This window comes from Lampris incognitus, chromosome 10 (genome assembly GCF_029633865.1).
Source record: "Lampris incognitus isolate fLamInc1 chromosome 10, fLamInc1.hap2, whole genome shotgun sequence".
In the NCBI taxonomy this organism is placed as follows: domain Eukaryota; kingdom Metazoa; phylum Chordata; class Actinopteri; order Lampriformes; family Lampridae; genus Lampris; species Lampris incognitus.
The window spans coordinates 51,160,833-51,173,491 of record NC_079220.1 but is presented as its reverse complement, the minus strand read 5'-3'; the positions used below and the strand labels follow the sequence as shown (position 1 = coordinate 51,173,491).

General features: G+C 42.5%; 1 protein-coding gene across 1 annotated transcript in view; it reads left to right on the top strand.

The window, feature by feature from the left end:
- Positions 1-12,659, top strand: part of usp22 (ubiquitin specific peptidase 22) — a 57,620-nt gene that overhangs the window by 31,443 nt on the left and 13,518 nt on the right. The window contains exon 3 of the mRNA XM_056288820.1: positions 7,764-7,896. Within this exon, the coding sequence (XP_056144795.1) occupies positions 7,764-7,896 (133 nt within the window). The remainder of the gene's footprint in view (positions 1-7,763; positions 7,897-12,659) is intronic.

The following is a 12,659-nucleotide window of genomic DNA, read 5'->3' as shown; positions in this document are numbered from 1 at the left end:
ACGTTATTAATTTTCATTTACCCAATTGCGACGAGGTGCTGCTTGCTATTTGCTCAGGGTTGGCTGAAGAGGATGCCGAGACAAGAGATTGAGACCGGTGCAACGTGTCAAACCTGGTACACTGGTTAATTTGTACACTGTGATGGTGTTAGGCCATATTTTTTGTGCATCATCCCTTGCACAAAATAATTTTGCAACAGACATTTTGCCAACCCTTCATTTTTCAAGGTGGAATGAAGCCACACTTTTAACCACCGCTTACTCTGGTCCATGATGATGCACATTTAACTTGCGGAGGTGGAAACTACGGAAGCTGCGTGTCGCCACCATGGAAACTGAAACTAACTTTAGCGCGAGTGAAATTTATTTAGGAACTGATAGGCAGAATCGGAATTTTGGAACCGGTTCCAATTTGGAACCGGTTCTCCATGCCCAACCCTACTAGTCACTGTTTATGTTTCCAATAAATGCTCTGGCAAATGCAATCAACAGTGGTCAAAATCAAGGTGTAACTTCTTTTGCTTACTCTTTGCTTTCTTGAACTTGTGTAAACCAAACTAATATGTGGGGATCCTTGTTTCAATTTTTACACATTTAATCCTCCTGGAACACTATAATAAATGGATGGCATTTGCCACTCTTTTGTTAAGATTATCTGCCTACATTCAAATTCTCTCCCTTAGCAGTGTTGGTGTTGACAAAAAAAAATTCAACTTCACTTGCTTTAGCCATCATCAAGTGTTCCCCCAAAATATTACAAAACATAAGTCGAGCAAGTAGGGCTCTCCTCTTAGGAAAATACATAAAATGCCTTATTAGAATAAAGGTGAATCAGTTTCATAAGAATAGCCAAGTCTACTTAACAGCTGCTGTGCTGCGGTACAATAGGCAGATGTTAGTATCTAAAATCACTCACACTTGTGCTTGTCCATGTATACAGCCATCACCCAAGTAAACGAACTGCCACTTTACACAAATGGTCCCCCGCCCCCGCCGTATGGCATTCCGGTGACAGGTGTGGAGCGGTAGGCACCGATGGAAAAGCTTGACATGCACGCACATATTGCGCAGTGTTAAAACAAGAATAAATTGCTCCTTTTACACCCAATTTTAGGTAGTTGTATCACTCATACGTTAGCTGAGAAGTTTGTTGGTTGGAATAAATTTTAAAAAAAGGTCACTGATTCTAACATTAGGACTTTCCCATTGCATAAAGTAACTAGAAAGAGAACTTAATAACTGAAAAAAACATATACCGCGGTAGTTTTTACAGTGCCTATGCTGTGTGGCCTGCACACACACTTGCATAGATCCCACAATTTGCAGAAAACTGAAGTGTGAAGTTTTGCAGTCTTTCAGATTTAAAATTTGTTACTGATTTTATTCTATTACAAGAACCTGTACTCCTGGTACAGGCTCTTGTAATATCACGCATTGACTACAGCAACTCCTTGCTGCATGCACTTTAAAACCTCTGCAAATGATCCAGAATGCGGTGGCGCATCTGGTCTTCAACCAACCCAAAACAGCACATGTCACTCCATTGTTCATATCCCTCCACTGGCTCCCAGTTGCTGCCCACATCAAATTCAAAACCTTAATCTTTGCTTACAAAACAGCAATGTAAATGGCTCCCGCCTAGCTCAACTCCCTCATTCAGGTCTACACTCAGTCCTGCTCACTACGTTCTGCCAATGAAAGGGACCTGGCATTTCTGCCACAATAGAGCCCTAAGTCATTAGCTAGACTTTTCTCGCCTGTAGTTCCCCAGTGGTGGAATGAGTTGCCAAACTCCATTCGATCCACTGAAGCCCTCTCCATCTGTAAGAAGCTAAAGACCCAGCTCTTTCTCGAACACCTCCACACCTGATGATATTAATATCCATCCATCCATCTATCAATTATCCAAGCTGCTTATCCAACTAGGGTTGCAGGATGCTGGAGCCTATCCCAGCAGCCATTGGGCGGAAGGCGGGGAGACACCCTGGACAGGCTACCAGGCCATCACAGGGCTGACACACATTCACACCTAAGGACAATTTATTATGGCCGATTCACCTGACCTACCTGTCATTGGACTGTGGCAGGAAACTGGAGCACCCAGAGGAAACCCACGCAGACACGGGAAGAACATGCAAACTGCAGACAGAGGACAACCCCCAAGGTTGAATGACCCCCAAGGTTCAACAACCCCGGGGTTTTAACCCAGGACCTTTGTGCTGTGAGATGACCGCGCTAACCACTGCACCACCATGCTGCCTGATATATGCACCCTATGCATTGCCTTTGTGCGCTGCCCGTTGACACTTATGTCCTATCGGACTTGAACCTAGTTTTTTGGCACTTACTTGCATTGTCACCTCCTGACTAGATCCTTGCTTGTGCTGTATTAACTCTCAGATGTACGTCTCTTTGGATAAAAGCGTCTGCCCAAGGAAATTGTAACATTGTAACAAAATACTGTTTTCACCATATTAATTCCTACTTGAAAAGACATGAAACCATAGAATGTGCTTTTGATGGATGTGATTTCAAGACCAACGTATATGGGACTTAATGCAAACCATCCATCCATTATCTGAACCGTTTATCCTTCTCTCAGGGTCGCGGGGATTCTGGAGCCTATCCCAGCAGTCATTGGGCGGCAGGCGGGGAGACACCCTGGACAGGCCGCCAGGCCATCACAGGGCTTAATGCAAACCACAGATGTAGAAAACACAAATCCTGTTCATGGAAATATTTAAGGCTGATGTGAACAAATTCAGTTTTTTTTGAGAATGAAATCCACTTTCCAGTGTTGGAATCACATGGTCACGTGAACATAGGTACCTCCTTAGAGTTGGGTTGTGAAAGGGATATTTCCAAGTGAAAGTGGAAAATATTGATTCTCTGTTGTTAAAATTGGAAAAAAACAATGCTGAGAGTTCTCTACCACGTTTTGCTGTCATTTATGATCACGCTAGCTGCGCCGTCAACGCCTATGTGTTGTAATTGTAGGGAAAACCCTATAACGTGCGACAGCGTTCAGAAAATTACACTCTTAAAAAGTGGTGTATGAACGAAGAGAGGTCAATATTTCATCAACTTTTGCTAGTTGGCTACTTAACAGGATTTGCAAGGAGTGGTTCATGCCACGGTGTTCCCTTGCTTGCTGCCAGTGCCATGTGTTGTGCAGATAGAAAAGCAGATTTCTTGTGAGGATGCTCTCTTTGCGCGTGATTGTTTAATGGCGTTCAGGTTATGAAGTTTAGCGTAACTTAATTTCTTAAATCGTTGTTAAAGATGAAGAATATTGATTTGGAATGAGCAATAATTGCAGTTCTTGAAACGGATCAATATGATATAAATATTTTGATTGAAATTTACCAAATATATATCAATACAATTATTTTGATTGAAATTTGCCAAAAATACATCGTAAAAATATTATTTGTTAGTCAAATGCTTTTCTTTTTTTTTTTCGTGAAATAAACTTAAGTAATGGATGTAAATTTAAGATGAATTAACTGTTGGGCATTTAGATATTTATTTTGATATGTCCAACTCTAACAATCACTTAAGTGATATTCAGAGATTTTATTAAGATGGTATAGTTTTTCATTATTGTGGTATTTACAAAGCCACTTAATTATTTTTAGGGTGTCATTTTATATTTCTGACATAGCCATTTTCATTATCGAATGTAATGTTTCCTGTCAGTTGTTGTGCCAGATTTCTGAATCCATTTTTTTCTCATCATTACTTGTAGGAACCTAATGAACTCGGCTACTTCTCTTTTTAGTCTTTTGGTTTCATTTTAGTTTTTGTTGTATTGTCTTTGCGTCTCAAACACTTCTTAAATCAAGCACTGGCTTGCTGAAGCTGTGAGGCCATTATGGGTTCTGCGACTTCTGCCCGACTGTGATTTCTGATGAGGAAATGAGAACTGGTGAAAATATTATGCCAGAAACGTGGGCATCTAGAAATGGTGAATTTTGTTCTCGTAATCTATTAAAATCCTTAATTTGACAGACTCATAAGGATTAGGCTTGAACCTGTTTATATCTTTATAAAGTTTATCACTTTATAGCTCCCTAACCAGTTTTTCATCAAATGAGCCTGAATTGACTCACAAGTGAGTAGCAGATTTGAGAACGATATTATTTTAATTAACCATTGAAATGCCTTAATCTGCGTTTGCTTTGCATCTTTCTTTTATCACATCTTTTTGGCTTCAAATTCCTTGAGGGGAAAGGGTAGGTTGTTGGAGAGGCTTTGCTAAATTCAGTGGGTTGCTTCTCATTGCAAAACGACATTTGAGGCATCTTTTGCAATATGGCGATGTAATATCCTTAGGTTTGCTTTTATTATTGGCTTTGAAGGCCCAGTTCTGCCATATTCAGCTTCTCAGCAAGTTGGGGACAGGTAGTGTTATCTACCACTGCCATCATACCTAGCTATCTTGTTTCTCTTCCTCTTCTAAAATGCTGAGCCTACACAGCCAGCTGTTGCTCACTCACAGTTCCACACATCCACAGGCCATACGGTATGCTATGCAAAATGTCTCTTCAGATTTTAAAGACATAGTCTTGTTTTCCAATGGATGGAAGCCATTTTGCTGCACTAGAAAGCAGTTGTCGGGCACTTTTTCTTAAACTATTGAATTTTGCTAAATGCTAGTGTAGCCCCTTTTTAGAAATGTTTGTACTGAGGTCCCCCCCCCCCCCGAGCCCTATGCAACCCTAGCATACAGTGGGGTGTTCCTGGTACTCTTCTGTACTATAATCAATACATTAAACACCTTGGTAATGTGTTACACAGAGGACTGAAATGTAAAGTGGAAACAGGTAGCAGGCAGCAGTTAACAGGGCCATCAAAGTCATATTGGCCTGTCTCGACATGAATTCAGACTGCTCTCCACAAAGTTCTCCTGCCGTCAAGTCATTTTTTTTAGTATTCTGTAAAGGCCAACAGTCATAGCCACTCATCCTTGAGACATTTTCCTTTGTGAGGATATGGAAACTAATCCAGGTAATCTAACCTACACACTAACCTTGGGGTCAGTCCATAGGTTGGAGACTGCCTGATTTTGCCACAAAAAGCAATACGAGTGCAAGTCATTTCTATAGCAGGCCCAGTGCAGCATTCCACCTCTTACTCATCATGAAGGTTTCCCTCTCTTTCCCCAGCAAACTTCTCAATACCAAGTGCCATGCAAGGAGGAGGAAGTGAAACTGATCGTGTGAAACTTTTATTACTCTTGAACAATAGGCTTCAGTGTTGTCCAAATGGTGTTAGGTTCTACCTTTGTATTCTAAACCGCCAGATGGCTACAGGTAGACAGGGTTGATTGGTTCATTTTGGGCAAGTTTAAGTTGTGTGTGTGTGTGTGTGTGTGTGTGTGTGTGTGTGTGTGTGTGTGTGTGTGTGTGTGTGTGTGTGTGTGTGTGTGTGTGTGCGCACACGTCCATCCTTTGTTACACACTATTCTCAATCCCCTCACTGTAAACATAGGGTGAAAATAGATGACTCTAACTAGAAAAGCTATGGTTTTTTTCAATTTTCATTTTCCTTCCCCATTGCTTCACTCCTCCCCTCACTCCCTACTTCCTTCTCAACCCTCAGCCCAGTGGGTAACACATCCTAACAGATCTGAACATTGAGCTTTGATTTGACTACTCTCCCTTCTGTCCGCATCTCAACATTGACACCCCCCCCCCCCCCCACCGCCACCATCGTGTCCGCCAGACTGCACTGTATATACAGCACCCACTACCGTAATACCAACAACCTATGCAAGCAATTTTCCTCTGATGTTTACATGGCATTTGAGTGAAAGCACAACATCTGGACTGCAAAAAGGCATTTAAGTCTACAATCTGCACAATCTGCTCTTTTTGGCAACAGTGCAAGAAACTGCGTTGTAGAATACTGGGTATTTGACTATTAAGGTTGTATTTTTGCAACCATAGCCCTTAAATTTGTGTGTTTGGGATCATATGTTGAGTTGTGTTTGATCATGAATTGCTTGTTTCTTTCTGGAGCTGTGCATTACCATGAGCGGAATAATGAAATGAAATGAAATTGGGGGGGGGAGTGAAATATGTACTTATTTGCATTTCCAATGGACCCGGGTAGCTGTTGAGTCTTCTTTCTTTGTTTACATCACAGTCATAAAACAACACTGTCCCCTATGTGGTAATTAAGGTGCCAGGTTCAACAGGCTGCCAGTTGTCACATTAGACCGCTAGTCTGCAAGTGACTACTAGTCTTACTGCATGCCTGCCTGCCCACCTGGCCTCCTCTGCAGTGTTCATTAGCTGGGGTTCCTGCTGAATGGGTTTACAGCGACAGCCTGAAATGTTTTGTCGTTCTGTTCAGAGTGTTTTTTTTTTTTAATTTATATATATTTATAAGGGTGTTGGTTCTCTTTTGTAGTCATATCCGTGTTCTCGGCTCCTCTATTGCAGTTATTACATAGAAAGTGCAGATGTACAACCTGCCACTGTATCGTGTTCCTCTCCTAGATTGTCAGAATGATGACCATTAACCTGTTTGTTTTTCCCCTCATAGATTTCATTTTGCACATCTGACCGTCGCTCTCCCTCTCTGCCCCTCATGCTCCTTCCAACTGCAAAAATGTTGTTGATGTTATTTACAGTTGGTGCAGATTTGTAGCACTTTAGCTCCCCTCTCACATGATATGTGCACCTTCTCCTATAATGGAGTTAAACATTCAAATATGTTGTTGTTTTTGGTCCACACCTAGAGAGTGAGAAAGGAGGCTCAGGCTTGTGCTTCCTGTTTCTTTCCGTGCCCGCTTCTCTTCTGTCACGTATAAATGTTCCCCTCTCGTGTATCACCCATCCTGTTTCTTTCCTTGCCCACTTCTCCTCTATCCCGTATAAGCGTTCCCCTCTCCTGTATCACCCATGCAGAGTTCATTTTATCGTCTTTGCCGAAAAGGAGTGCCTTTGTAGAGCACAAATTCTCCAGTCATCTCAGAGTGCTGCATTCAAACCAATTACACACTCCAACCGCTGTCAATGTATGTCAGTTACACCGCCTCTGCCTTGTGTGGTGAGCCTGCCATCCATGAAATCCCATCATGCATTTTGCTTGTGTTTGTAAGAGTGAGCGAGAGATTCAAAGTGTAAAAATATGCTGTTTTTATTCAGTCACATGCAGTTTGAGAAACGGGACCCATCAGCTTTTGCCATGGTTTCATTTCAATACTGATGGGGGGCACTGTGCCCAACTGCTGGGAATCTTTGACTTAATGTGGAGGAGAATTGGAATTTACAATCAGAGACATCGCTTTTCAAGTTTTGTCTATCCACACCACTCTGCCTCTCTTAAAGTTCCGAGTTTTTTTTTTAAGATGTTATTTGTTTGTTTGGGTTTTTTTGACCTCCTGTCTCTCAAAACACTTCGTCATGCTCACAGTCCTTAGCAAACAGTATTCATATTGAAGAATATCTACAAAGGATTTGCAGATTGTGTTTGCAGATTTTGGTAAATCTGCTGGGTCCACTACCTTTTCATTGGATTTTTTCATCTTGCTTGCTTTGAGTTTTTATTGTTATTGTTGCTGTTGTTGTTTTTGTTCACATTGCCGATCAAGATTCAGGTAGAATTACACAAGGTCAAGATCCAGGTAGAATTACACAAAGCACTTTTTTAATGTGCGTACTCTATAACACCGATTCGCCTGTGCTCCCACCCCTACCCCCACCAACCCCTCCATCCCCATCTGTCTTTTCCCATTGTTTGTCTCCCTCCAGGCCAAGTCGTGTATCTGTCACATGTGCGGTGCCCACCTAAACCGGCTCCACTCTTGTCTCTACTGCGTCTTCTTCGGCTGTTTCACTAAGAAACACATCCACGAGCACGCCAAAAACAAGCGACACAACTTAGGTAAGTCAAAGACTTGCTGGCTCAAAGAGAAAAGTATAAAGAGCTGGTGTTTGGAGGGACCCGTAACTCAGATGAAACTTGACCAATGGCTGGCGGGGTCAGTGTGAGTGTTTTCCACCAATGATGTGCCAAAATAATGTTGGTAGCCCTTTTATAATACTGCTGTAATCACCTGGTAACCGAGTAACAACCCTGGAATTTCTTAGTATTGAAAAGTTATCGGTTCCAACATCCAAGACAGGGTTCCCACCATGCATCCTGTCACTATTACTGCTACTTCCAAGTGTGATAGTCAAAGTGGGGGGAAAGAACTAACACTTCATTTTTATAAATGCTTTTTTTTATTTTCATTTATTTTTGTTTTGGCCAAGAGGCTTCTATGGAACTAACCTTAGCTATGATCTCAGTTAACAGCGGAATACAACTGGAAAGTTGGCTCAAATATACCATTACTCTTTAGACCACCAAAGATGGGGATTTGTCTGTATACCTATCCCTAGCCATACTCAAAACAACATTGATTCAAACCATTTGCTCTGGAAACATTGCACTAAACCCCAAAAACACCCACCATTTCCCTTCGAGTTGACAAAGCAGCTTGCATCACCGCAGGCCTTGAGCATGCAAACTGCACTGCTGCCCTTGAATGACTTTATTAAGAGGCCAAATGTAAGAGTTCTTAACTTTTTTTTTTCTCTTTTGATCTAGTATGCCTGAGATTTGGTTGCTCATTGGTTTGTATATACAGCAATAAATATACTATCTCAATAAGTTATTGGGAAACTGCAGTACTTGATATATAATAATTGATCAATTATGAAGGCTCTGTATGCTCTCAGATATGGTGCTAAGCTGGAGTATTACTATGTTATGCCTGGTAAATTGGTCAGTTATGCACTCTTAATTTTTGATGGTGCCAGAAGGATGAGGTAATTGCCTGTGGAAAGATGGCATTAATGTTTACCATCCCCTCCATGCGGTAGTATATCTGGCTAATCTGCCAAACTACTGGACCTGTCAACCTAAAATTTTTGTGCACAGTTATGACTGTATGATGAAGAACCTCACATGGGTGCGATGATTCAAAACCTTCAAAAAACGTTTGATCTTGCTGTCCCCGCTCCCTCACTTCATTCACTCTGTAGCTTGCTCGATCGACACTGCTGTCTGTCGCTGCCCGCTCTGATCTGTCATTTCATGTCAGAGTCGGTCGCTTTCATGCAAGGGTTCGCCTAGGTGGCTGCACATCCACAGACTGACAGGCAAAACATTTTTATTTTGTAGGTTTTTTTTTAAAGTTTTTTTTAGCTTGAGCCCTGCTTATAAACAACTTTTTTCCCCATATTTCCCATTCAATCAACTTGGGCGCTGCACAAAAGTCTTATAATGGCATGAAAAACACTTCTTTTTTTCTGCCTGTATGTGTGTGTATTTACCTTCTCCTGGTAGGTGAAAAAAGGGGTGGTTTGTTGCCAAGTTCGAACACCGGAGAAGAGGAGGTACGTATGCATGGCAGAGATCTGCACTCTACTCAGTGCACTCCTCTACTTTACACTTTGTTTTGAGGGGAATTACGATGGAATCGTTCAGTAAAAGGACAGCACTGACCTGGTAATAAATGCACAGTTGACATCCCTTTTGAGAAAGTTCTTGGGCATTGAAACCAATTAACCGCCAATTCCAAGAGGTTCCAGGGTTGTTACTCAGTTACCAGGTGATTACAGCGCCGTATTTTAACGTGTTCCCAGAATATTAATATCAAATTCTGCAATGTAATCTTTGAGTCTCAGAGAAAGGGTCTTTATGTGTGTGAAATTGCAGGGAAGATTCAAATAGACTTAATACCATCCCATCACATTGCAGTCTTCACATTCACATGCACTTTCCTTGGCCTTCTGCCTTTATCAGCCATTATCAGTAAGAGATTACAGCATTACATTGTGCAGCCTCCTCCACCGAGCCTGTAGCAGACAGCAAGCTAAACCCCACTCCAACCACTGCACGCAGCCTTTCTACTGGGAGCGCTTTAGCCAGTCAAATGTCATGGGTTTAAGCTGCTCTACTCCCCTTCATTCTGCTGTCTGGGAGGGGTAGACATCTCTAATCCGCTGCTACCAGAAACCCCAGCGTCAAACTTACACACTAATTATGGGCCCCAAATAAGACAATGCCACTAATGAATGTGATTTTGATACTATCCCAAGGAGGATAACAAGCTATAGAGAAAGTAAGGCTAATGTTAATCTTCTTGAGGGCTTGTTATGGGGGTTTATGCATTTGCAGGGGTTGTGTTACATTTGTGCTGATGTGGGTACAAGGGTTTCCCCCCTTGCACCTAAGCATTCACATATGCATGATTTTCTTTTCTTTTTTTCCCCCTCATGTGCATATGCACACAAACACACTCAAACCCACACACTTACACACACGCACAAACCAAAAGCAGTGCTCCACAGTGTTAATTAGCTTTGAGCTTTCAACAGGAGCCTCTCCGATATTGGCACACTGTTCTCCTGCACCTGTAATCGAATTAATCCCAACTCCCCAGTCTGCTTGACGCGAGAAACATCCCTTCATTGGACTCTTTTCGCAGCCTCTTCTACAATTTATACACCTTTCTTCTGCCGTTTCTCTTGTCTGCTCCTTCCTCTCCATCTTCTGTTGAGTTAGATTCATGGAGCTCTCTCTCTCTCTCTCTCTCTCTCTCTCTCTCTCTCTCTCTCTCTCTCTCTCTCTCTCTCTCTCTCTCTCTCTCTCTCTCTCTCTCTCTCTCTCTCGTTATTGCCCATAGATGAACTTCTTCTTATTCAGCATTCCTTTTCCAAATGTGGTCATATTTACTTTTCATGTCATCTTCATCCACGCTATCCTTTTCATATTAGGCCCTTAGCAAGACCATCCTCAATGGCACTATTTCTGCACGATCTATCGCATTGGTTCTCAACTGGTCTGACCTTGAGACCCGCATTATCATATATGTGTAAACATATAATATGATCATCTCTCTGAGTAGGCCTACTAAACGGGCTCTTTTCACTTAACAAGCATTTGGGGAAGTGAATGAGATAGTTGGGGATGTGAGTTTCAAAGTCTGGGGTGATCATGCTCGGTTTCCAACCTGTTCCTCTGCTTTGGCTTGCCCTTAAAGCACACATTAATATGTGCAGGCCCTTAAAAATATTTCTCCAAAACTAAAAATGCAAGAGACATGGTCGTCCATAACTTTTCTAAAATATTTGTGATTTAAATGCATGCGTTGTTAAAAGTAGGATAGATTGACTCTGGCTATTGACGACAACTTCAGCCAGACAATAGACGAATATACGCTGGTATTCAAGTGTGACTGCGTCTGCTCTCCTCCTGCAGCGCACTATTAAAGAGCTGAATGGCCTCCTCATTTCAACTGTAAGTACCAATGGCCTAATTCGCCTGCCATCGAAACTAATTTAATGCAAATTATAATCGATATGCCCTTAGAACAATAGTGTGATGACAATGATAAAGCTGACTTGTGGGGAAAATGCAGAATTGTGGGCGGAATTACGAAGAGGTAAAACTCTACGCACTCAACTAAGATAAGCGGGGGACACACTTGGGAGTAAACGATTTGTTGAATAACGCTTCGTCGTGGCTACGACAAAACGAATGTGTCCACAAGAAGTCCCGGCTCTGCTGCCGGCTTCTGATGGAGCAGTGGCACGCGGTGAGACGGGAGAGGGCGCAAGATGGCGTGATTCGGGTTGAACAGCCAGTGTGCGACCAGGTAGGCCGCGTTCGCATATTATTCTAATGGAGACAGCGCCAACTGATTACACCAAGACAAAAATATCCAATAAGAGTGACAGATTTTATGCATATTTGACATGGACACACATCAGGGACTATACTGTGGCCAACACGCGCAGCGTCTGTGATCGTCTATGAATGAACTAAAAGCTTTCATTGGAATTGTAAATGCTCATGGAATCTATGGTAGCAGAAGCCTGGATATTGAGAGCTTCTGGTGGGTGGTTTTTTTTCGGAGAAACAATGGCAAGCAACCGCTTCAAAGAAATCATGAGATTTCCCCGTTTCAACTACAGGGAGGAAAGGCTTGAGCGTCTGTTGGCTGATAAATTATCACATAAACCCATTTTCTACTACATAGAAGTGTTGAGACTGATTTGGTTGTTTTTTGTTTTTGCAACAAAGAAAACAACAACAACAGGATTTATAGATTACAGTTTACAAGAATGGTGTTTGATACTTTTGCATTAAAAGTACGTAGTAGATATTATTTTGACTGCAAACATTTGCTGTAACGGTGCCCCCCGCTGGTAGGTGCATATTCATGTTCTCCTGGGTGTCGAATAAATTAAAGGGTTGGTTGGTTGGGCGTCCCTACAGACACAATTGGCCGTGTCTGCAGGTGGGAAGCCAGCTGTGGGTATGTGTCCTGGGCGCTGCACTACCGCCTCCTCTGGTCGGTCGCAGCGCCTGTTTGGGGGGGAGGGGGACGGGGGGAATAGCGTGATCCTCCCACACGCTACGCCCCCCCTGGTGAAACTCCTCACTGTAAGGTGAAAAGAAGCGGCTGGCGACTCCACATATATCAGAGGAGGCATGTGGTGGTCTGCAGCCCTCCCCGGCTTGGCGGAGGGGGTGGAGCAGCGACCGGGACATCTCGGAGGAATGGGGTAATTGGCCAGATACAATTCGGGAGAAAATCCCCCCCCCCCAAAAAAAGGGTTAGCTTTTCTAGTGTTAAAATAGAAGTCTTTTTT